We start from the raw sequence: 26,478 nt of genomic DNA, 5'->3' as shown, positions 1-26,478 counted from the left end.
ATCCAAAACAAAAATCTGTCTGATAAAACATAATTGACTCAGATTTTAGGGTTCTTGGATCCACTGAGGGGTGTTTTTTTTTGTTTTTTTTTTTTTTAAACTTTATTTAAAAGCCCTTAGTGTTTGTTGACATTCAGGCTCCACTTGTGCACAGCAAAACAAGCTAGAAACAAGAGAGAATTAAGAATTTAGTTGCAAAAAGAAGCACCATTGGTACGAAAATATTTCAGAAAGGATGATGTTGACCTAAAACAGGTACTCTGTCGGCAGAATTTTGCAATTTTTGACACCGCACAAGGCAAAACGACTAATTTGACCACTTAAATCTGCACCCCAACACTCTGTAAAGCCAGATCTGAATGCCATCTAAAGCAAAAAACTATATTTCGGATTCTTTTCCAGTGTTACACCACGTGAGGATGTTTCCAATCTGCTCGTTTCAGCTTATTTTAAACTCTTTCCTGCTGTTGATGCAGATTAAAAAAAAAAAAACCCCTACAAAACCACTCTTGATTGATTAATTGATTCCAGTTACAGATATTCAAGTAATCTGGGGGAAAAATTCCTATATTTTTTCAGATGGTAGTGTGTGTATATATTGTCAGTTTTTCCAGTACTTTGAAGACACTTAAAAGCTGAATCAATAAAGATTTCTGCACGTCATTGTTGAGAATGTAAAGCAGAGGTATAAACCAGGCAGGAGGGACAAAGCAAATTTGGAAACTTTATAAGATGCTGGTTAAAAATATCAGACACACATGTACGACAATAATATTTAGTGAGAAAGGCAGTTGAGTTGGTTTATTTTCAAAATCTCTCACTATCTCTTTACATCTATTTAGTATCTGTTTCTGTCAGAGCCACAGAGGCACGATGGTCCTTTGAAAAAACCAAATCTGAATATTTAGACCATCTTGCATGGCCATAATGTAATTTGCCAAAACCTCAGACAGTCTGCCGCTAGAACGCTACGGACCGAATCCTCAGTTTCTTGGCAGCAACATGGTTGTTAACTCTGATGCCAAAACGGGTCATAAATTAAACCAACGAACATGTTTTTCCTCCTCTATGACAGTAAACTGAATATTTTTAGATTGTGGACAAAGCGAGACATTTGTCAATTTATATTTTGGGAAACACCAACTTTTTTTTATCACCAATTTTTGACATTTTATATCTTTGGGTTGTGGACAAAACAAGACGTTTGTTATTTTGTGCTTTGGGAAACACCGTTTTCACTATTTTCTGACATTTCAGACCCAACAACTAACTGAATAACCGGAAACTGAAAATGAACATTAGTTGGAGCTTTTGTGACTCGATCAGCCTCATTCTTTTGTTTTTGGCAAAAAAAAAAAAAATACATTTTCCATCTCAAAGTATGTGAGAAACCTTATTAAAGCTGCTTATTCTTCGATGTTTGAGCATCAGGTATCAGCATCGGTGAGTTCCTTCAAGTTTCTTAATTATGTGGATGTTAATCTGTGACAATTAGGGGTAGAAATTCTAATTAAAAGCATGAATTAGGCCCCAGTGAGATTTGAACTCACGACCGCTGGTTTACAAGACCAGTGCTCTAACCACTGCGCCAAAGCTGGGGAACAATAGTCTGCTTAGGGGGGGGAAGAGGGCGAAAAGAAGGGGAAGAAGGGGAAGAAGGGGGGGAAGGAAAAAGGAGGAGAAAAAGGGAAAAAAATGGGAAAAATTAGGAAATAAAGACATGAATTAAGAGCCTTTCCTGGCCTTGAAGCCTTTCTGACTGTGTTGAATGCAATTTCTTATTTGAATTTTAATAATTTAGGCAAAATGTGTCATTTTACAGGATAATGGTCGGGGAAGCTGTGGATCCGAAGGTCGTCGGTTCGATCCCAGCTCGTAACATCTATATTCAAACACAAACTTTAGAGATATAACTAACTTTGACATAAAATTATGAGTGGCCTATTGTAAATGTAATGCTAACTGGTCAGACCTTCAGAAAACAGCTTTTTCTTATGTGCTATTGACAGAGCTGTATAAACAGTTATTGTTTTTTGTGTAGCCCCATTTGATCAATTATGAAATGGTTTTGAATAAATGCTGTCCATATGAAGTCACTTTAGACTATGGAATAAGGTCTTTGTATTATTATACAGATATTTATGTAAAAAAACACCAAAGCACTGCTGCAGAAATAAAGACCAGATTTATTACAACATTTACAGATTAATTGGATATCACACAAACACACAAAGAAATACAAGACTTAAGTGCAGTATATACAATAAACAGTAACAATATTGAAACAATTTTAACACAACTATATAACAACAGTACAATATAAAAATAAAGAAACAATATTTTGTACAGCTCTATTTAAAACTATTTACAATATCTACACAGCATATCCAGTAAGGACGAAGAATCCATTACTGGTTTGCTCTTTTTCTCCGCATCTCATCCATCCACTGGTCAAGTGGCAAACCAGCATTTTGTGGGCAGTATATGTGCCCATAATACTGGCTGTGTCCACTTTCTTTGGTGCGGGGCTGGTGGCACTGACCGCATTTATTTTTTTCAACAGTCCGATTGTATGGCCTGCGAGTAGGTGTAGGAGGAGGAAGAGAGCCAGCAGGCGCAACTGCTATTGGTGCAGGTGCAAGGACTTGTGGGGCCTGGAATATAAAGGGGCTAGCGGAAGGGGTGGGAATGAAGACCATGGGTGGGGGTGCCTGTCTTGGGAAGAGCTGCTTCTGAGCAGACAGCCTTGGTCGAACTATTGGTGGAGCATTCAGGGGTGGAAAAGCAGTGGATTTTCTTTTGAGCACTGCCTGCCCTGCTGTGCTTTCAGGCAGGTTGTACTCATGCTGGGGAGCAGGACGTGTCGGTGCAGCAGTGGGCCGTACCTGCGGTGGTGGAAGAGGCATGGGAGCTACAGAAATTGTGGCAGGGAGATTGACTCCCTGCAGCAGAATTCTGCAGTCCTGCCTCTTCAGCCTTTTATTGTGCCACTGTATAAGAGTTGTTTGATTGACTGCAAACAACTGCAGGGTAGTACTCTGCATAACTGTGCCGTTTCCCAGGACCAGCTGCCGAATTTTGTTGTAGTCCCTGAGAATCAGCGTCCACCGTGTTAGAGCATAATTGTCTTTTTTTTGAGGGCTCTTATGGATGTTGCAGAGTTTAATGAACATGACTTCTACCAGGCGATAACAGTCTGGCCACTGGGCAGGAGATCCTGATGAACCCAGGACACAGCGAGTCATGCTTTCCACCCCTGGTGTAAATTCAGCCTTTCGTTTTGGCTGTTTATACCGCCCAGTCGTCAGGCGCACCTGGTGCCGAGCGGCATATGCCACACGCTGCTGGTCATATGGCAGAAGATTTTGCCATAAGGCTATAATGGTACTGGCCTGCTGGTTAGTCAGAGTTTGGCCATTTTCAGCCCGTAACCCGACCAAGTACTCTGCCAGGCTGTCCACTCGGTCCATCCCTGGGATGTTGTGTTCATCCACAGCCTGGTCAATATAACAATACAATAAAAGTCAACAACAATACTACCACAAGCAGAAACATAACATTTAAGTACAGTGTAACCTCAGAGTGAGACTCACCTCTTGCTCGGGTGCTGCTGGGCACATAGCTGGTTGCCCACAAGGAGCGTCAGCTGTAGCAGTTGAGACAGAGGTCGTGACTGCGGTGGGGAGAGGAGGAGCAGAGGGAGAGCTGGAGGTGGAAACTGATGCACCAGTGGCCTGTTAAACATGATGGATGAGCATTAGAAATATACCACAATAATCAAAAATGTATTCTTGACACTTTGTTACAACATAGATTACAAAAAATGTCCCCACCTGTTGGTGAGATTGTGCTGGGCTCATGGCTGGTGGTCCAGAGGGACCAGCAGGTGCATCTGTGGCAGTGGAGATGGCGGCTGTGACAGTGGTGGGGAAAGGAGGAGCAGAGGCTGAGCTGGTGGTGACAGCTGATGCGCAGAAGGACACAATGGAGCTCAAATCCTTAGCCTGAAAAAGATTAGAACACAAATAAACATCAGAACTCGACCAAAAATATAACATATTAAAATACATGTCAAGATATTACAAACATCAGCTGTTCCAGATGAGAATATTAGTAATACTTACTAGCTGTTGCAGAGGTTGTGCTGGTGTGGGTGGTGTAACCAGTGGACCAGCAACGGTTGTGGCAGGCACAGTAGCTGGAAGGTCAGTGGGAGCAGGGAGGTATGGGGCAGAAGAGGTGGCATCAGATGTAGGAGGCTGGACAGAGGTGGGAGTTCCTGCACTACAGGCTGAGGTGGTGATGGATGTTGATGGCTGAGAGGATGGGTCTGTGATGTCTAAAAGGCCAACAGTGGGGTCCACATTGGCATCCTCAAAACCCTCATCTTCTAGCTCCTCCTCAGTGCCTATGTCCTCCAGCATCTGGTCAGTCTCCTCTGTGTCAGGCTCAATGTTCTGCATGACCCGTCCAGTTTGTCTGAACAGGTAATCAATACCTATTAGCTCTCCTAGGAAGGACAATTGGAACAGAATTTTTAAGAAAACAATGGCAATTAAATAAACGTATTTCGTTTATGTGTGTAAGAACACATGACAGAATATTTAAACTCACCGGTGTACACAGAAGGAGGCTGAAAAGATGGGACGAGCTTCCTGCCAAGTACCTTGGTACTGTAATTGTTCACACACTGTACAAGGTCCCCTGAGTAGCTCAGCAGTGATGGTGGCTTGACTGCCATAGAAGCAGCTTCTCTGTCCTGGTTCCATCTATTAAGGCCTTCCAGGAGGTACAGCTGAAAATTCAGACTGTTTGCGCTCGTTCCTTAAAATAAATTAAAACAAAGAAACAGTACTGACACTGTGTCTCTGTTGTCAAGCAATATTATACAACATAATTTTAACCTTAACATATTTAGCCTTGCTGATAAATAGTGATTAATACTAACCTGGAATGAACCTGTGAAGATGGCAGTGGAAGGACTCAAGTGATGTTGACCCCCTGGCGCACCTGTATTTAGGGAGGATAACTCCCTCTTTGGTGGTGGTACTCCCTGTCTCAGTGTACAGGAGCACACCTGGTTGGTCCTGAATGCATTTTACATGCCTCTTCTGGACTCTCCAAATGTGCTGCATCCTCTCCTGGTCCAAGAGTGGGACACCAAGAAGGTCTGTGCCCTTCACACCCATCAGCTCATTAAGCAGCGCCTCGATCATGAGGATAGTCTGCACCTCCCCTCTTGTCCGCCTTCTGCAGTGCAGAGCCAGGTCATCTTTGGTAATCTGCTGGTCCACTATTTTGTCAGTGATACCAGGGACACCATCTCTCCTCAGCTGCTCCCTTTTGGCTCTCCGTAGCAGTGCTACATCACTGCTGTCCCACTCAAAGATACAGCATGACAGCTTGGCCATAAAGGTGGGGTACAGGGGAGTAACTGCGGCAGTGACATGAGTCTAACAATACAATTTAGCTTTCAGCAGCATATGTACATAAATTTTCTTAGCCCAAAAACAATACTTGTCATGAGCTAACTGTGAATACTTATAGCGGTCCTTTTCTACTGTAATGTTATTATGCTGTCCCATTAGCTTAGAATATGAATGACATTTGCTCTTGTTCAGCTCATGCACCTATAAATAATAATGACATTACTATAATACATATCAATGATGGTTACTAGTTCTAAACTCTGGTTGGTACATTTGGTGTAACTTGTACATTTCTTCTCTGTTAACGGTAGATGGCTTCCAAACAAAAGAAGCACAGAGCTATGTCAACAATGTGATCAGAAGGTTAAACATAACACATCTGAGCAGGTGTAGGTGTGGAGCATATTTCAGGTGTGTCTCTGGGCTTTGTCATGCAGCACCAGACGGATGCAGTTCAGATTATGCAATAATTTATGATGTCATGCAGATATTTTTGTCCTTCAGGTAGCTCCGTGTCCAGACGTGGACGTTCCCTTCGAGGTTCTCAGTCTCAGCTGCTCCTGGATTTACCTCTACGCACCCAGAGCCAGTGTGAGTGGATGCACATTCAGACACATTTCTACAACCCCCGGCAAAAACTATGGAATCACCAGTCTTGGAGGACGTTTATTCAGCTGTTTAATTTTGTAGAAAAAAAGCAGATCACAGACATGCCACAGAATTAAAGTCATTTAAAATGGCAACTTTCTGGCTTTAAGAAACCCTAAAAGAAATCAAGAAAAAAAAATTTGTGGTAGTCAATAACAATTGCTTTTTCGACCAAGCAGAGGGAAAAAAAATATGGAATCACTCAATTCTGGAGGAAAAATTATGGAATTACCCTGTAAATTTCCATTTCCAACACTAACACCTGCATCAGATTAACCCTCGTGTCGTCCTGCGGGTCATATTGACCCATTTTAAAGTTTGAAAATTTGGAACAAATACATATTTTCACAGTGAAAACTTCCACATTTTCAACATTTTTGGGAAATTTTTCATTTTTTTTTTGGTGGAAAAAAAGAAATGTTAAAAAAAATGTTTTAGAACATTCAGAAAAAAATCTACCAAAATCCGGCAAATGTTGCTGGATTTTTTTCTGATATTTTATATATATATATATATATATATATATATATATATATATATATATATATATATATATATATATATATATATATATATATATATAAAAATAAAATGGCTTTAGATATTTTAAGGATTTTTTTGGGAAATTTTTTTTATTCATTTTTTGAAAATATTTACAATATTTATTTTTAAAATTTTTATTTCTTGCCAAATTTGGGGATTTTTTTTTTTTAAATAAAACTTTTAAGGGAAGCTTTCAAGGAATTTTTGGAATTTTCTTCCTGAAGATTTTGCAGATTTTTTTTTTTCTGGAATTTTTTGATTTTTTTTTTTTTTTTTTTTTTCAGATGGGGGAACAATATATTTTGCTGCCCGTAAATGAGGACAACAGCAATGTTAAAGCCAGAACGTTGCAATTTTAAATGACTTCAGTTCTGTGGCATGTCTGTGATCTGCTTTTTTTCTACAAAATTAAACAGCTGAATGAACGTCCTCCAACACTGGTGATTCCACAGGTTTTGCCAGGGGTTGTATTCAGCGAAAGCTTCTAAACTTCCTGCTCTTATTGGCTTCCCAGTGAGCGGCATCGACTGCGTGCACCTGACGGACGCCGTGAGTCAAGCCAAGCAGTTCTCCTACCACCTGAGGCCTCACAGCGCCGGACGGGGGACGAGAGGCCGCGGAAAACACTGAAAACACACACCTTTTGATGTTTTCTCAGCTGGCCGGCAGCTCTCGGCTCCATAGAATTACTCCACACATTGTTCGGCCAGCGCGCCGAGATTTCTAAAATTAAGCCCACGTGACATCAGAGCCGTGACCTCACAGGGTGGGGTTAAGTCTACAGAAACGGTGTGTGTAAAAGATAACCTTTCATCCATTGTGGAAGGAACACATACACACTGGGTCGCCCTCGCTGGTCGCCGCTCTGCACACACACCGAGATAACCTTTCCTCCCGTTGTGGAGAATGAGGCGGTCTATCAACAGCCGGTCATACAGATAGCCCACCTGCAGCTGCTGCCGACACACTAAAACACACACAAACACACACCACACTCCACACACCAGTCTGGTCTTTAAGTGCTTTCACTCTCAAGAGAAACATGCGTTTCTGAACTATGCTGTTGTTTTTCTACACTTCTTTTTTTGCACAGAAATAACCCGTATTGTGTAATTTTTATAATGTACCTCAGTGTTTCTTGCTTTATCTAATAAAAGAATAAAACTGAAACAAAAGAAACTGCACTTTGTTTTGCTTTTATTCTGCTTCCCCCCCATTTTAGTTCCTCTATTCTTTCTCTTTTTAAATCTACAGTCACTAGTTACCTGAGAAAGCACTGTGTCCAACAACAACACCCAGAAAGGAGAATGTTCACCAGGCTAAGAATGAAGCAGTTCTTTCCTCCTCTATGACAGTAAACTGAATATTTTTACATTGTGGACAAAACTATACATTTGTCATTTATGTTTTGGGAAACACCAACTTTTTATCACCAATTTCTGTCATTTTATAGACCAAACAACTAAACAAATAATCAAAAATAATTATCTACACACTGGTCTGGTCTTTAAGTGCTTTCCCGCTCAAGAGAAACATGCATTTCTGAGCATTATACTGTTGTTTTTCTACACTTTTTTGGCACAAAAATAACCTTTATAGTGTAATTTTATGAATATATATCTCAGTGTTTCTTGCTTTATGTCAAAAAAGAAATAAAAACTGAAAGAAAAGAAACTTCCCTTTGTTTTGCCTTTATTCTGCTTTTTCCCCCATTTTAGTTTTTTTTTTTTTTTTTAAAATCTAAAGTCACTCGTTAACTGAGAAAGCAGCAACAACAATACTCAGAAAAGAGAACGTTCACCAGGCTAAGAGTGAAGGAGTTCTTTCCTCCTCTGTGACAGTAAACTGAGTATTTTTGGGTTGTGGACAAAACATTTGTAATTTTACCAACTTTTTAGTACCAATTTCTGACATTTTATAGACCAAACAATAAAACGAATAATCAAAAAAATTATCTACACAAGAGTCTGGTCTTTAAGGCTTAAGAAACATGCATTTCTGAAGTATTGCTGGTGTTGTTCTGCACTTTATTGCAGAAAAAAACAACCCTTATTGTGTATTTTTAAAAATATATATCTTAATAAAATAAAAACGGACACGAACTTCACTTTATTTTGCCTTTATTCATTTTTTTCCCCCATTTTAGTTTCTTTTTTTTTTAAATCCAAAGTCACAGGTGTCTGAGAAAGCCCTGCGTTTATGCAAAGAGAACAAACAATCGCATCCCATGAAGCAGACACACAACAAGAAATTGTCGCTCACATTAAAAAAAAAAAAAAAAAACGTCCTGCTGTATGTTTTTCTGTAAGTTTCATCACTATTGAGCTCTGCTGAGTTTGTGAGATGTCTGAGAGGGAGAATACATGGAGGTTGTTGTTTTAGTACATGTCTCGAAGGCCTCCACGGTGAGCCGAAGAGCCGTGAGCGACGGTGACGCTGTAACAGTAGAGCAGGTCGGTCAGCCACTGCTCCCTGGTCGCACCGCGGGAATATCTCTGAAAAACACGAGTACAGAGTGGAACCCAGTGATCCACATCCACAATGTGCATCTTTAAAAGGTCTCAGATGGTCTAAATCCTTTTTATTGTACTTTGTATGCCTGTAAAACCTATAGGTGTTAAATAAAAGATGATGTAAAATTATGAAGATGTTTACTTCTGCCATTCCTCATTCCTAGATAACCTCAAACCAATAAGAATTTTTATCCAGTTAGATTTTTACTTAGATTTTATCCAGTTTTTACGTAGAAACTGAGGAACCGGTAGCTGTAACAATGGAAAATGGTAACTGTTTACTTTCTAGAGCTGCATCTGTAAAGACCACATATGACGAAAATCCATTTGTTTTTGTCATAAAAACCCAGAGGTGTCAAGTAAAAGCAGTGAAAATATGAAAACACTACTTCCACAATTACTCAAGGCCCTTCTCAAGGGGACAGCCTTCCAGCTTTATGGCCCACTAAGAATTTTATTCAGTTTTTATGTAGAAACTGAGGAACCAACAGCTGTAGAGACAATAAAAAAAAACTGCACAATCCAGTTTTCTTTGCTGTCTTTATCTGCTTCTGCTAATTTTAAAATATCTTAACCACGAGTAAAGTTCATGAAACATTCTGCTGAGAGTGAACACAAGAGTTTTCATGCACTCCCAGCATCTGATGAACTGAAGATACAGAGGAATACTTGTATTTTTGATAACAATGTCACCACAACGATAGGAAAATCCTTGGTGTTAGCACGCTGTGTGGCTAATCTGGCTAGCATTTCCATACATTTTGATGGTGTGCCCACAGGTCAGAGAAGGTGGAAACTTTCATTTGAAACTAATAAACAAAAACTGGGTGGGAAACTGTGTATTCAGGTCGCCGGTTGTGCTTCAGTTCAACCTAAACTCAGAAGCTCTTTGCTTCTCTCCTGCTCTGTGTTCACATAAACTGCATTTATATATAGCTGAATTTGCAATAAAGCTGTTATAATTTACATATTTTTCTGTTTCTGTTGTCAGCCGATAGATAGATAGATAGATAGATAGATAGATACTTTATTAATCCAGAGGGAAATTCAAGTGAGTGAATGCGAAACAGTGACTGAAATGCAGATAATTAAAACAACATGTTAACTCTAGAGACATTTCAGCACTGCGAATCAACTGATTTTATAACTGCAACAAACTCACCAAACACGAGTCAAACTACAACTATGCAGTGGATTCAGCGATGTTTCCATGTAAAATGCTCGCTCAGAGAGAAAGTTAGAAGCAATTGTAAGTTCTGCTCGCACTAATTAACAACCGCAGAGAGGGTCTTCTTCCTGAAGGGGGTGTGTCAGCATCATCTCAACTGCATTTAAAGTTACAAACAGTCCATTTAGTACAGGACTAAAACCACAGTCACAGTGAAATAAACCATCTTCGCAGTATTCTGAACTGAAAACTTTAAGTCTTTCTATAATTTGCTCCAGAAGGGGAACAATATGGGACCATTAAAATGTGTGTTTACCGTGAGGTGCTGTATGATCTCCTGCAGCAGAGCGGTGTTGGCCAGCAGCTGGTTGTGTAGCGGCGTGTGCTGCAGCAGCATTGAGAGAATCTGTCCGAGCTGCGGAAGCTCCTCCTCGTTCAGATCGCTGACACGCAGCAGCTGCAGAAGCATCCGGAGCAGGCGAGGAACGCTGCTCAGAGCCGTGATGCAGGCGCCCCAGATCGCCTCCCTGCAAAGGAGACAACAAGGATGCTGTAAAACCAGCTGATAAAAGCATTCATCACCTGACATCAGTGAACAGCTACTATGAACTGTCTACACTCCCTAACCCAACAGTGGGCTTAAAAGTAATCTTTAAAATAAAAAGTCACATTATCATAGCTAGAGCCTGTAAAAAACATTCTAAAAATGGTTGGATTCTTAACTTTAAGACACTTCTTGAACTAATCATGACTTTCCATTGGTAAAATTAACCAAATCTAGGCTTAAATCTGTGATATTTCTTCAAAATCACTTTATTCTACATGACTTATTTAAAAATTACAGAGTGGTCTGAACAGATTCTGTAAAAACTAAAAAAATTTCACAACTTTGGCACAACTGAGAAGATATGGCTTTATGGAATTTCGCTGGATTTTGGTTGATTTTTATGTGAATGTTCTTAATCAAATATTAGAAGTTTTACTGATATATATGTAATCACATTAGGTATTTTTAGGATTTTTTGGAAGCTTTTGCTCATTTTTAAAAATATTTACTAGAATTTTCTTGCCAAATTTGGGGGAGTTTTTTTTTTTTTTTTTTTTTTTAAATAAAACTTTTAAGGGAAACTTTTAAGGAATTATTGGAATTTTCTTCCTGAAGGTTTTGCAAATTTTCAGAAATTTGGGAAATTTTTTTGCTGAATTTTTGCACTTTTTTCAGACAAGGAAACAATATTTTTTGGTGCCCGTAAATGAGGACAACAGGAGGGTTAAATAAAGGTAATAATAATCATAATACACTGCAGAGAAAATGTGCCAGGAAGCAACAAGCTGAGGGCTATTATCAAAATTCCACCTAATCATTTCCAAACACAGATCAGTAAAAGGCAGTAATGATTGGAAACACACCTTTTGTGGTTGGTATCAGCGGGTGCCGCCTGCTGCAGAGTGACCAGCATCGCCAGGAGGCTGAGGCAGCACTGAGACAAGAACCGCAGCACCGGTTCTACCGGCAGGATGGACAGATCCAGTAATCTGGACACGGCTCTCAGCAGTCCGGCCGCCATGCTGTCAGGAACCACCCCCAGCTTGGTCTGAGACACACACAGTACACACACCACATGAATTTTATCAATACCGTGTCACCATGTGCACAGGAATAAGCTTGACACAAACAATGATGGAAAAATACTCTTACCACGTATTTGCAGATGCCGTTTTGTACGATGTCAAAGCACTGCGACTTGGATCCCAGCATTTCCAGGCAGTGGCATACTTCCTAGGAATCAAAAATACCCATGAAATCCATGTCCAAAAAACATCTGAACTGAGATAAGCATGACAATTTTATCGCAGTGTTTCCAAAAATGGAAACTCTGACATACCTCTTTAAAAAAAAAAATTTAAAAGTCACAGAAAAGCTATTGTGGACAACCATCCTTATTATTTCTGAACACAGTCAGGTCCATAAATACTTGGCCATTGTTTGGACACAGTGTTCAGCATTTGGGCTCTGTATACCATCACAATGGCACAGAGATCACCAGACATCACCAGACGCTGGGTTTGGTCCCTGGTGATGCTCTGTTAGACCTCTACTGCTGCTGTCTTCACTTCCTGCTTCCCTTGACCTGGCCACTGCACAACATTCCACCTCTCTGCATTAAAAATCTTTTGGTTGCTTATGGTTAGGCTTAGAATGGCATGAAAATGACAAAAATGACACAAAAGGATGCTAAAATAACATCTGAAAGTGTTAGATTGGGCTCTGTAGTTGTTCTTCATTGTCTGCTGATGTATCCATTATTTTCCTGATTAACTATTTTCTTGATTTTTTGGACTATAAAAGATAAAATGTGATGCATGACTCAAATTACCATCGCAGAAGAGGAAAGAAACCAGAAATTATTCATATTTACATAGCTGCAATCAGAGAATTTTAAAAACAAAATAGAACTAATCAAACTGATTAATCGATAATCAAAATAGTTGGCGGTTAATTTATTAGTTGACAATTAATCGATTAATTGTTGCAGCTTGTGTCTGGATCATGGGAGGCCTTTGATTTGACAGAATAGTCGGTAAACGGCATCTAAATGTGCAAAAAATTGAGACAAGTTTGGTTTGAGGCGTGAAAAGCCGCCACGCCACAAGAACTTTTTAAAAGTGAAAAATAAGGCTCCACTTTCCCTCATTAACTTGAAATCCAAATCAAATTTCTCATTAGCTTTTATCAAATTGAGGTGTGTGTGTGTGTGTGTGTGTGTGTGTGTGTGTGTGTGCGTGTGCTGAGGCCAGTGTGTGTCTGAACGGTGCACCTGTTGGCATTCTCCCCGTCATTAAAAACAATCCCGTCTCATTAGTCCAACCAGAGCTGACACAGTCCGTCCCTTAATGCCGTCCCCCCCCAGCTCGCCGCCACCTCCCTCCTCCTTCGCGCCACTCGCCTGTGATTGACTCAGACAGGGAGATGAGAGGCAGGATCTGAGGCCTTAATTGAGGAGCTGAATTAGTGATTATAAGCCCCCCACTTGCTCACACACACTTGCCCCGGGGCATAGCTGCGTTAACGGTAATTTCTTCGCAGAAATGTCACTCTCCCATCATGCCATGGGCTCTCATTAGCATTTGTGCATATCCACTATGCCCGATAACCACGCATCTCCAACCTGCGCAACGCGATAAAGGTTCCCCTCTCAGTCGGAGTGCCACGATAAAGCTTCCACCCTGTGAGCTCTATATGAGAGACAGAGAGAGTCCAGGGGGGACTGAAAGACCACAGCTGTGTCCAGAATATCAACACTTTGCAAAACAATCCTTCCTCACCCGCAACTTGACGCTAAACTCATGTCTGAAGATGCGGGGGTGAGGAAAGTGAACGCACCTCGACGACGTCCCAGTGGTGGGTGAACTGCTCCAGCGGCGTCGGATAGAGGCTGAGAGGCGACAGAGGCGACGGAGGCAGGGTGCTGTCGTCCTCCTGCAGCGAGTCGAGGTCTTCGGACGAGAAGCCGATGAGGGTGGAGAACAAGAAGCTGATGTAGTCGACGTCCTGCAGAGCCGCTTCCTGGCTGCCGACCGTCCAGCCGCTCAGAGACGACCTGGACAATCAGCAAACATTCAAGATTCCTCTAATGTCATTTTCCTAAGTATCTGCATACATGGCAAAACGAAAAAACGTTCCTCACCAGTGCAAGCACTTAAAACTAAAAAATAAGAAAAATAAACGGTGACAACTACAATTATGCAGTGGATGTCTAAAAATAGCAGCAGGTTGAAGGATAAAAAAGAAGTACTGCACATGACGGAGATCATTTTAGATAGCAGCAGGTTACTGTAGTCGTTGTTAAACTTGCAACAGGTTAAAATTAATACTTAAGAAGAATAAAAAGTGCATGTGTGAGATGGAGTGCATTTTTTAGGACTCATGTTGCATTGGCAGGGGGGATTGTAAAGCTATGATGTCAAAAAATGTAAAAATTGCAAAAATTACACCATTTACATATACTTAAAGACTTAATATTATTATTTTCTACATATTTTATTGCATTTCACATATCCTTTTATTGTTGAAGCTTAAAATCGTCAACATATATTTTATAAAAATTGCCCAAAAAAACAGACTATTTGCACGCAACAGATTCTGTAAAAAACAAAAAATTCTGAAATCCTCACTGCAACTGAGAAGCCATGACTGACTTTGCTGCATCCAATGGTCACATGACAAAAATTCAGGAATTTTTTTGTGAAGCTCTTGAACCGTAGGCACAGTGAAAAAAACAGTGAATAAAAATGTAAAAGAAGCAAAAATTACCCAAAAGCTACACTTGAGGTTAAAGGGGTTAAACTCCAGATAACATTTCCCATCTAACATATTCCTCAATTGCATCTCTTACGTGTACTCATGATGCGCTTTGAAAGAGTTACACTGAGACGAATAGAGAAGACAGTTACAAAAACTCTTCCTTGCGTCGAGGGGAGGACAGAATAATTGTGTTTTGTGAAGCCTGGGGGGGGGGGTGGGGGCAAATGCAGACAGCCTCCCGATACTCCATGATGATGCTGCATTCCAGCCTCCCAAAGAGCTCTTTGTATCGCCAGCGTTGCACACACATCCCATCCCATATGAACTCCCTGCACTGAAAAGTTGTCTAATGCTGCCCCATTGACACAAGAAAAAGGTCAGACACACAAACCAACGTCGGTGCGCACACACTGTCGCAGGGAAAAGGTAAGCCGGGGATGAGTAATAGAACAAAGCAAAAAAAAAAAATCCTGCTTTTACTGTCATCAGTACGCTGAATATCAAATATACACTCACTCACATCAGCACCCATCAACAGACAGGTAAGAAATCAGAAATCCTCTGTGAAAGCGCAACACTGCCATCTGATGGTGATCAGCGGGAGTGTTTTAACCCTCTCGACTCCAAGCAGTTTCTGGGAGTTTGTTTTTTGCTTCTCGTAACAGTTTTTTCTCACTGTAGGCTCATTTTTCACTGCATTATAAAGTCCTTTAAAGAAACACAACAACCGCGACTACAAGGAGAGAGAACTCAGAAATGTATTTTATGCAGTTTAACACAGCTGCAACACCATAAATCAATTTAAATAATTATTAAAGTTCAATTTATGTACTTATTTATTCTACAAAAAATTTAAAACTTGGATTCAGTTTCCTAACTTCCCACAAACATTGAAAAAATAAAAGTGGCTCTACTCACTATACACATTTTATTATTTACATTTATACCTCTAACAACTGTGCGTTTTTCACACAACGCTGTACATCAGCTTTACAATGACGTGTCATTGGCTGAATGTGTCCTCCAACAACTTGCCGACAACTTTTCTAACCAAATCGCATTTATTTTATTGCTCATGTATGTTTTATATTTAGCCTGTCTCTCCAATTTGTTTCCATCCTTGTCTCCTTCACTGCTCCGTATAAACACTGCCTGCAGTTCAGCTGAAAAGTATCTGAATTTTTGTTGCGTAACTTTTGGTTGCAGTCAATCACTGCCTCTACTTTATGATAAAGAGAGCAGATTTCTTTTGCCGAATCCATTTAGTGTAACTGTTTTGTTTTTAATTGGGCAAATTTAAAAAAAATACATGTAGAATAAAGTGACTTTGAAGAAATATGATTTTAATGTTAGATTTAGTTTTTTTTTCCAACCAACTGCAAGTCACATATGAAAAGCTCATACACTGTCCAGAAGTTGAAAATCTGGTGATTTTTTGGGTTTTTACAGTTTGTCACTCAGATAAATGGTGTGATTTTGGCCATTTTTTAAAAAAGATTTTGGAGGTTAATACCTAAATAGTTTAACTGTAGGTGTCCATCTGGTCAAACATCTTCTCCCCAAATAGGGATATGTGTTACACGCATATGAATAAAGTGAGTTCAGGTGTGAGGGGGGGTTTTGAAGCTCACCTAAGGTGTACGATACGAATCAGAGAGGCGGCCAGGCCGGCAGAGATTCGCCCGGCGGTGCAGCAGCAGCTCAGATTGGCCAGAAGCGGCTGCGACATCTTGGGCAGGAAGTAGAGCAGCTGCACCATTCGCTGCTGGGACTCTGCTGGTAACAACACCACAACTCCTTCCTGTGGATCTGTGGAACACACAAACACAGACCCACAAGTCACATATGGAGGCAGCGACGCGCTGGGCCCTCCAGGTATATTACAGGGAACTCTGTGGAGAAAACTGGGACGATACTTGGAAAACCAGACTATATCCGGAGCAGCAGAAAAAAAGACTAACAGAAAGCCATAACTACTACAGTGAGGGCTCAGATAATGTGTCTGTGTGCGTGGTGTTCTGTCCGTCTCTGACGCACATGCTGATGTCAGAAGCTCTCAGACAAAAGGAGTCTTGTGATGGTGAATTGCTGGCTCTGCGGCAGTTTCTATCAGAGCACCCCCCTCCTCTGCTGGCCTCCGGTGTCACACACCAGCCTCGGTATCTGACCATCCTCTGAGCGCTCTCCACCCATAGTTACAGTTCAGCGCTACAAAGTTGTCTGGGATGGGAAGCGTGGAGTTATACTGCCTCCTAGGGGACACATGGTGGTTGTGGTCCACATTTTTCTCTTTGGTCACTGTTGTTACATTCTGTTCTTCTATTTAACTGTTTACTCTTCACATGTATAAATGAATTTATTTCATTAGTTTTTTTCAAATAAAGAACATCTAAACAGAGATCTTGCTCTTTGTGCACATTCCAAGAAAAAAAAAGCTCCAAAATACTGGAATACAGGAATAGTGTTTAATAATTTCTGCACTATATTCTGAAACACAGGAGGAGGAATCATAGGTGTCTTGGTGGATTCACTCAGTATTAAAGGACAACCTGCTCTATGCGGATTTACTGATGTTCCTTCTGTTTCTTAATGACAGATATAACTGTCCTTCAGGAGATATTCAGTGACTTTAAACTTTTTTGTGTCCATCCCCTGACTTGTGCTTTTCAGTAACCTTTTCACAGAGTTGCTTGGAGTTTTCTTTTAGTTACAGCCAGAAGTAGCAGTTTCACCAGGGGCTGGCTCTACAGCAGCTTCTATCAAAACACCGACTTCTTCTCCTTAAATGGGAAACATGGAGTTGCACTGCCTCCTAAACAGAGCTCCTGCTCTTTGTGTCGTCAAATTTGAAGCAGGAATTGTCTTGAATCACAGAGCAGAACCCTGATGCTACACTTTCTTGGATTTCCAACTCTGGAGAACAACTGATAGGCCATTGTGTAAAACCAATGTCTGCAAGAGTAAACACAACATACATTTCTTCATCTACATAAGTATAAACCCATCTGCAGATGTCCGCACTACAAACACACTGACTGCATGTGTGCGAGGAAAACAAATGAAGCTCAAAACAAATGAGGAGGGAGTTTACGAGGATATTCTCTGTTGTCCACACTTTACAGTTCAGCAGTAACAGAGCTGCAGTCAACGTAGTTGCTGCAGGACTTTGGAGGTGGTTTCATTTTTACATGCTTTAGATTGATGGAGTGCAAACACAGTGGAAAGTTCTAAAATATCTAGATATCCTGAGCTCTGAACACCTCAGGAATAATCACACTGACAAAGTATTACAGTCCAATTTGTAATCATTTGCGGTATCCTTTAAAAAGTGCAAAGTCACAGTCTTTCAGAAACATCCACAGGAGGCCTGTGGGATTTTCTGTGGTCAATATAACAGGCAATTTGATTGTATAGATTGTATTATGACCTATGTGTGTGTCTGCTTACAAAATCTGCTTTAGTCCACGCAGAGGGTTGCAGAAACCATGAACTGGTCTTTAAAGGGGCATGGCTAGAGGTTAAGATACTTGGAAACACTCAGAAAATCAGAGCAATAGCAGTTGTTTGTTTATCTTTGAGAGTCGGTCACAATTAGTCTTCCCAGTGTGGTTGTGACATAGATCCTATAATAACCTCTGATGCCAGCTTCACGTTTTTGTGCACATTCTACGATCGCTGTGTCTTCGTCTTTACCTGTGAATTAATAAACTCACCGTAGAGCTTGCAGGCGTGCATCTGCAGACTGTTGAGGAGGTCTTTGTTGCCTCGAGCAGCAGCAGCCTGGATGGAGCTGATGAGCTGAGCGGACAGCGCCGGGTTACGGTGGCCCAGCTGGGACAACTGCAGAGGAAGAGATGCCAGCCATCGACACAGCACCTTACTCCTTCAGAGAGACAGATGGAGGACGGTACAAAGACATGAACCCGGTGATATGACACAACTGTGAAAACAATCTGAATACAAACAACTGCAATCAGCTGGGTGCCAGATTTCTTTTTTTATAGTCCATTTTGACATTAAATAGCTAAGAAGTCCATAATTTAACATCTCAATTCTTACATTACAAATGACGTCAGTTCATGTGCTTCTCATTACAGAGATCTACAATTCACAGTCGATATCTGACCTTTTGTAATTCCACTTTTAGACATTTACAATTTTAATTCTGACTCATTCTAATTTTGGCTCAAGATATCTTCAATTCCCCAAATTCACCATATCTAAATTGCTTCTTTTAGATCCAATATTCAGTTTGAACTCTAGAATGACTCTGTAGATTTGTAGAAACCGGGATTACATGACTAGTCATAATATAATTACAGGTATCTTGATGTAGAGCTTAAATTCTGTGAAATGGCGTTAGGATATCTTTAGTCATGTCAGAAGTTACAGGAAGTCAGAAGCGGTTTGCTTTTCAAATATGATATAAAACTACAACTGCATGACAGCCATATCACCACCGTGTCCTAAAGCCTCAGGCCAAAGTTCTAGTACATTTCGACCACAGGTTTCTGAAGAACGAAGTTCTTGTTCTCCACAAAGTCCTCGTTGATGAGCTCTTTCCATTCCACTGTATTTGACAATGAATCCACCACTGCTGGTACTTCTGAGAACACTGTTTGAATGCTTTGCTGGACTGACAGCCAATGGGAAGCCTTACATATGCAGCATCACGCACAACAATTCAGACTAGTTTAAGAATGTTTGAGATATCTGCAGCTGTTATTCAGTATGGTACAATAATTACAGAGAACTCTTACTGTGGTTTTGACTGATCAGAATAATGTTATAGATCATAGGAATAAAAAATCAACTAGTCACAATGACTTTGTTGATATCTGTAATTGTAATTCTGATAAGTCAAATTTTAGTCTGTGTGATCTGGAACAGTCATGGATGAAATATTTTTACTGAGACATCCTTCCTGTGCTTCACTAAATGACCAAACCAGTCCCTAAACTCACTCACTGATCTATGCTTTACTCTTTTTAAAGTTGAAAAAAGGCTGCCTGTCCAAGACTATCATGTTATTGTGCAAGAATATTATGTTCAACTTTACAAATTGGGTTTTAATTTTGAAAAGAAAAAAAAACCTTAAAAGATTCCAAACAGCGACACCGAACTATGGGGTCTCTGTGGTTATGGTAACACCATGCAAAAACTGTAAATGTTGGGTGAAAAGAGCCTAAATGAGGTTACCGGGCTATGTGTGTGTGTCCTTGCTCCTGCTGGTAGAGTTTGCTGTAGAAAGACAGCAGCAGAGATCGTGTTTGTAGAGACAAGTTCCTCTGCTTGTAGTAGATATAAACCGCTGCCAACAGGTCCTCTGTCACCGCTGCACAAACACAAACAGATATTAAACATGCATTCCAGTTCACGAACTATCCCAACACATAAAGAAGTAAAACAAACAGTAAAATGTCTTCAGTTTGTGGGTGTGTTAATCTAAACCATTCTTACTTCTGCTCCTCTGTGTGAGCACCATCTTCCACATGGTTCCCAGCAGCATGTGCAGCTGCCTGTAGCTCAGCTTCACCGTGTTGCCCAGAGTGTCTCGGACAAACGTCCTCAGCGGCGTCACCCAGTCTCCGTCCGACTCTCGGCCCTGACTCTGCTTCTGGCTGAGGGACACCATTACCTGGCAGAGGGTGATGTTCAGGGCCAGAGGCTCTACAGTCAGACCGAGAATGGCTGCAGGCTGTTTACTCCTGCAGAAAGTCGTCAAGAGGTTAGATTTCACATACAGGAGGTATATTCAGCCTAAAATTACTCACATCAGTGCCAAAGTTTGATGTACAGTGAATTTTTATTCAACCAGTGGGATTCTTCTGGCTGGAAACAGTTTGAGTTCAAACAGCAGCATAACAAAGCTTGAGACACACCTGTAACCAGTCACCTGTAGCTCCACACCCAGACCTGTTTCAGGTCCTTATGTTTATTATGGCTAGATAACAAATATTGATATATCCAAGGCCCTATAGCTCAGTGGTTAGAGCACTGGTCTTGTAAACCAGGGGTCGCGAGTTCAAATCTCGCTGGGGCCTAAATAACATTTTCATGTCATTATATTTTTGCCTTTAGTGGTCATAAACAAACATTTAGATTATTAGAAGCCGTGAAGAAACTACATATGATTTATTAAAGATGCTCATAGTAACAAAAAAGAAGTAGTTCAACAGATTAAATGTTTCTCATACAGTTTGAGGTGTAAAACCCACATTTCTGCGTGTCACAAAACAAAAAAACCCTGAACATATACTAGTGTTTTGTTCACTACTCCACTTCAGTACGTTTCTATAGCTTTCTTGTACCTACAAATGACATGAACAATAATTTTGGACATGGTATTCTTATTAAAATGTATAGAAATGAAAAAAACAAACATAATAACAGAAATTGATCAGTTTTAGTGATCTTTGCCACTTGTTCATGTCATCTGAGTCAAAAGAAACCTATTGGTCAAATCAAAATGTATCACAAATCAAAGGTTGGCATAAGTAGGCATAATTTTGGTCTGTTTGATTTTTGTAAATTAAATGATGATTTTCAGATTTGATATTTTTTTAAAACCATGTTTACATACATTACTAAAGCAAAATGATGCAAACGTGGGGTGAATGCAAAGAAATCAAGGACACACTTGTAAAAACAGGTCATAAAGTCATAAATTCCACTGGGCACTTTAAGAGAAATGATTTTAATGTTTACAAATAACTTCATCAAAGTGAAGGAAAAAAGAAGAGAGTTTGAATATTATGCTCCCACTGGTATTCCTTACCTTTTGAGATCAGCTTTCTTTTTAGGTTTGGGTGTGTCCAAAGTACCATAAGGAAAGTTTTTCATGAAGTGTTGCTTAAAATCTCCCAGGTATTCTTTACGGAACCACGCATCCTAAACAAAGACAACACGCTCCGTCACTCTTATCGATCCTTTTCCTTAAACAACAAACACAGAGTGACGCTTGTGCACATCTCGTCTCACCAGTGCATCCTGGTGCTCCTGCTGTGGTGCCAGTTTCCTCAGTAGCTGCAGAACAGTCAGGACCTGGAACATCACTGACATGGCGTCTGGACTGAGCAGGTGAGCTCCTTCTGTGCTATTCGATGGGCAGTGAGCGGTGCTGGCCTCCACCCAAACTTCCAGCAGCAGAGGAACGAGAGTAGCTGCAAAGCTCTGGACTGTCTCAGCTGAGTCCAGACCTTCAGTTACTGCAGCTCCTGGGTCCACCTCAGGTCTACTCAGGGACAAAAAAAAAGAAAAATGCGGTAAATATTAAATTTAAATGAAACAATGATTATGAGCTGTGTCTGTCTGCATGCTTACATCATGGCTCCACATGGAAAAGAATTGAACAGAAGAACTGAAAAATCTGACTTACAAAGATGGGAAATTATACAGGAAGATCTCTGAGCAACAAAAAAATCTGTGGAAACAGTGTCAGCAGTAATCAGGAGGCATAGAGGGAGCCATAGTAGCACTAATCATGGCTGCAGTGGTCGTCCTCCAAATATTACTCCACAGACAGTGAACTACTTTCAAAATCTAACTGTGAAAAAAGGGAAGCTGCTTCAGATTTGATAGATTTAGTTTCAGTGGCAGCTCAGACTGTTTAAAGAATAGTTCAGAACATCAACCTTTATGGACGGAGGCCACCCCCCCCAAAAAAAAACAACAATAAAACTTGCTTGTTCTTTGTAAAACTGTAAGATGAAATTCTGCTAAAAGACATGCAAAGATAAAGAAAAAAGAAAAAAAATGAGAGATAAAGAAAAAATTGTTGGGCTCAAGTCCAGCATGTTAACTGTGTTAACATGAACCTGACCAGGACTAACACAGAGAATGCATAGTCCTGACAGTGAAGGACGGTGCTAGGAGGTGACATGATATATTTATAGAACACCAATGGGGTATTTTAAAGAGAATGAAGAGCAACTGAAAAAAACTGTCTTGGAAGACTGACAGAACACTGTATCCTCCATGCTACAGAAGATTGAGTTTTACATTCAAAATAAAAGGTGTACATGTAAAATATGGAAAAAATTTAAAGAATTAAATCTCAGTAATGGAATGCTTCTACTCTGAGGCCTGTAATACATTAAATCTTAATTCCTACTTTTAATTTTATATTAGAGCAAATACCTACTACTCATCCTAGAAGAATCATTTGACATTTTAGTGATATTGTATATTTCTTGTTATATTCTGAAAGTTGTGTGTATAAATAAAGTCTGTCTTGGTTACTGAAATCTGTGTATCATACCTGAGTTTAAAGGTGGAGTGAGGAGTCGGCTTGGCACCAGAATGTTCGTACACACGAACCCCGACTTTGCTGTAGATAAGCTCTTCCCAGTTGAGATAGAGAGTTGCAATCCGGCCCTCTCCACTGGAACCAAACAGTCGCTCAGAGAGGGCAGACATGTCACTTTCCCCCACTGGTCTTTCTTCAACTACCGCCTGCAGAAATCGCCCGAGCCTGAAGCACAACAGAAGCAAACGGCATGGTCGGCATCCACTCTTCGTGTATGATTTTTCAGATTCTGTGTGCATGTGGCCTCCATACCTGAGGAGCACAGAAAGCCTCCACTGCTGGCTGCTCACAGCTCTGTCAGGGTTCACCGACAGCGTCCACATCCGGCTTTTGGCGTCCTGAGCCTTTTTGGCCGCTCCGCTGTTCTGTCGGTGAGAGATCAACTCCAGGAAGTTAGTGAGCAGCACCGCAGGCCGAGCAGCCAGCAGAGCCGGGTAGTGCTCCAGGAACACGTCCAGGACGGCCATGGCGTCCTCCTGGATTCCTGCCTCGATGTGGGTCATGGCACAAGACAAGTGAGCACTGAGGAGTGGGAAAAACGGAGCCACTCGTTCTGCAGGTACGGACTGCGCAATGAACCTGAAAGCAGATTCAGACGCCCAGTTAACTGACACAGAAACAAAAGCCAAGTGTTTATCATACAGTGTTATAGTTTAGCATCGCCGTTGCTTCTCTAACCTGAGCACTCGTGTAGCTGCCACGCGAACGTTGCCATCCTTGTCAGTGAAAACGGCTGCAACTTCAGAGAGCAGGCGGGACAGATGTTGCTCTAACAAAGAGGGATTGATGGACAGCAACTCTCTCAAACCCAACAAGGCACTGTGCTTCACGTTGGCATTGTAGTGGTGAAGCTGAGACAGGAGCTCCTAGAGGAAGAAGGTGAAATACGGAGAATGAAGACAAAATGTGGTGTCAAATATATGTATTTGTAGGCGAGTCCAAACAAAGGTCACAGTTCAGGATACACAGGGTGTGGCTAATATGTAATGAGACTGATGCTATAATTCAGTTTTATTTAATCTGAGCAAATTGGAACTTTTAGGTGTCATTGATGTCCATTAATCAGTGTACACTATGTGGTTCAGGCATGTACTAACAGAGGTCCAGTCTCACTTTTTATCATCCACCTCTTACACATTTTTCAGTGAGTCTGACCCAGGATTTAAACATTTGTATGAGTGGTTTTATAAATTTATACCGCCCTCTTGTGTGACAGGCTTAGTTTTGATAGTAAATCATGTGGTAGTGCTCTATCATGTTTTAAATCTATTACACAGTAAATGCTGAAATGAAGCTTGACATAAAAAAAATATATCACAAATCCATTTACGCTAAATATTTTCAACAAATCCTTCAGTTCGAATTTGTACCATGCATTTGAGCAAACATAAATAACTTGCATTGATTCCTAGCTGTCTGTGTGTTGTGGGGCCACTGGTGTCTCTCTTCAGTTGTTCAGGCAGATGGATTCCCTTTGTGCGGAAGTTAGTGTTGGTGGCATTGTCAGCTCTGGGCTTCTTCTTTCCCACTTTTAGCTTGACTTTCTGGAAGTCATCCTGTCTCTTCTTCTTCTTGGCCTTCATCGCTGCAGTCTAGCCCTGCAAAGGCTACAGCTGCAAAATTACATAAATAGCTTTTAGCAATCCTAAAAACAAAATCTGTAAATGTTTTTTTTTCCTTCTTTAAAGGGTGATATTCAAAGAATCAATGGGTTCTACTGTTTAGCCTCACAGTGGTAGTAATTAATATACTTGTATACAGGTCTGGTCACAGGACCATGTACTGAGACAACCTTGAAATTTGGCTTCAAGCTCATCTCCTTGTTTAACTCCACTGAATATGTCAAGATTCAGGTGATGGATGTGATTATTTTCCAAAGAAAACAAGCAAAATCAATGAAACATTGTAGGATGACCTTTCCTAAAAATCCTAGTCTCCAGACAGTCTGCTTGTCTGGTACAGAGTGCAGCAAAAATCAGGTTTTAACTAAAGAAACATGCGAAAATTTTACACACACACACGCATGCACACATATACGTACTTACATACATACATACATATATGTATGAGTGTGTGTGCACTTTCTTAAACTTGTCTGAAATAAATTTATGAAATAAAATATATCAAAAACAGTGCAAGCTAGCGTATTTTGCATTTTATCTTTACATTTTCTGTCTAATTTTTCTGACATTTGCTTGTAAAGCACGTTGAAGTGCTATAAAAATAAACTTGCTTGCACACACACACACACACACACACACACACACACACACACACACACACACACACACAGAGAGAGAGAGAGAGAGAGTCAGACAAAATAATGTATACACACATCAGGTAAACAAAAACTTGCATAAATATCTAATTTGTTTAAGTACTTCTATACATAGATGCTTCTTTCGAAGTTTGATCAAATTACGATAACACTGTGTACTGTTGGACGGTGTTTTCCCTCATGAATGGAGCATCAACAAGTGACGTCTACAACACAACAGAAATGTCTGGAAGCCAGTGTCTATCACTTTGAGCACATCTTACCTTTTGTAAAGGTCAGTGGTCACTTGTATTAATCTCGTGATGTCTGAATGAATTTGGTATTGAAATATTTATGCAAGTGTTTCTTTTCCTGATGTGTGTAAACATTATTTTGGCTGACTCTCTCTCTCTCTCCATCTCTTTATCTATCGATATATATAACTTTAATCAATAATTAGAATTCCATTAATAATATATTAATAACATACTTACATTATAGCTATTATTACAACTTTTTCCTAAACATTTACTTTAAAAAAGAAATGTGTTAATTTATTTTTTGTATATTTGGGTTTTCCAGGGCTGGACTGCTGTCTGTTACCAGACATGAGGTTAGCGGAAATTAATGTGTGCACTGATTTTGATGAAAACGTAACACTGCGGACCAATGCCGTAGGTTTGGACTGTGACACGCAATTTTTGCAAAACTGTACAAATTGCTCAAATTTTGCTCCGGTTACACTGAAAAAAAGCTACCACTGAGCTACATTAACGGCAGCTAACTAGGTTAGCCTGCAGCTAACTCATCTCTGCTGCAGCACCAAGCATGACAGCTGTTTATTTTGCTCACCACAGTAAACAGACTTCTACCGTCAGAGGGTCACACAGCATCAAACGCTCACTCTTCAAACGGAATATCCAACCTGCTAACGACTATTTATACATAGAAAAAGAAAAATCATCTTTATTCCATCTCGTGTTGATGCGTTGGGTCCTTTGACTGTGTGTACAGTTCACAAAGCCCGCTCGTTAGGTGAACAGAGAGCTGATCGGCTGCGGGGTTTAAATGAACAAATTTATGATTGCAGTACAATTTCAATTTTTGTAAAGTGTTTATTCACTAAATTGAAATTAATACAAAGAAAATAAAAAACACAAGGCCAAATGTCCAAGAAAAAATCAATACCGTGCTCTTGGGTGTGTGCCGGTAAACTCCGGTGTTTAAAATAAACGCATTACATAGTTGTCCGCACAGTTGCCTGTTAATTATCTTTTTTCATTTCTAAATTGTACAGACGTGCGAT

The 26,478-nt window shown here is 40.4% G+C and overlaps 3 protein-coding genes and 1 non-coding gene across 7 annotated transcripts in view; 2 read left to right on the top strand and 2 right to left on the bottom strand.

Moving 5' to 3' along the window:
• Positions 1–8,294, top strand: part of invs (inversin) — a 73,638-nt gene extending 65,344 nt beyond the window's left edge. For all 3 annotated transcript variants that reach the window (XM_055013756.1, XM_035954726.2, XM_023284275.3), the window contains exons 18-19: positions 5,934–6,020; positions 7,135–8,294. In XM_055013756.1, coding sequence (XP_054869731.1) covers positions 5,934–6,020; positions 7,135–7,250 — 203 coding nt within the window. In that variant the 3' untranslated portion in view covers positions 7,251–8,294. The remainder of the gene's footprint in view (positions 1–5,933; positions 6,021–7,134) is intronic.
• LOC118471256 (uncharacterized) lies at positions 2,199–4,303 on the bottom strand. Its single transcript, XM_055013757.1, has 3 exons — positions 3,834–4,303; positions 3,594–3,734; positions 2,199–3,497 (listed from the first exon to the last, which is right to left on the bottom strand). The coding sequence occupies exons 1-3, from the start codon at positions 4,068–4,070 to the stop codon at positions 2,409–2,411; spliced, it is 1,467 nt and encodes a 488-aa protein (XP_054869732.1). The 5' UTR covers positions 4,071–4,303; the 3' UTR covers positions 2,199–2,408.
• A 429-nt stretch (positions 8,295–8,723) lies between the features above and the next one.
• Positions 8,724–26,186, bottom strand: tex10 (testis expressed 10). Of its 2 annotated transcripts, none has more exons than XM_023284295.3 (16): positions 26,025–26,186; positions 24,316–24,513; positions 23,594–23,781; positions 23,168–23,494; positions 22,868–23,080; positions 21,589–21,841; positions 21,386–21,498; positions 20,068–20,315; positions 19,807–19,942; positions 18,321–18,490; positions 16,239–16,416; positions 13,687–13,903; positions 12,001–12,081; positions 11,712–11,896; positions 10,618–10,828; positions 8,724–9,115 (listed from the first exon to the last, which is right to left on the bottom strand). In XM_023284295.3, exons 2-16 carry the CDS (start codon positions 24,496–24,498, stop codon positions 8,999–9,001), a joined length of 2,820 nt encoding a protein of 939 aa, XP_023140063.2. In that variant the 5' UTR covers positions 24,499–24,513; positions 26,025–26,186; the 3' UTR covers positions 8,724–8,998. The 2 variants fall into 2 exon arrangements, with proteins under 2 accessions (XP_023140063.2, XP_023140055.2); XM_023284287.3 differs by having other exon boundaries at positions 24,316–24,528; positions 26,025–26,185.
• trnat-ugu (transfer RNA threonine (anticodon UGU)) lies at positions 20,579–20,651 on the top strand. The gene has a single exon. It is a non-coding gene; the product is annotated as a tRNA-Thr (tRNA).
• Positions 26,187–26,478: the final 292 nt, after the last annotated feature.

Source organism: Amphiprion ocellaris, chromosome 9, assembly GCF_022539595.1.
Source record: "Amphiprion ocellaris isolate individual 3 ecotype Okinawa chromosome 9, ASM2253959v1, whole genome shotgun sequence".
Taxonomy (NCBI): Eukaryota; Metazoa; Chordata; class Actinopteri; family Pomacentridae; genus Amphiprion; species Amphiprion ocellaris.
Note: the sequence above shows the minus strand (reverse complement) of the source record. Positions and strands in the feature narration are given on the sequence as shown.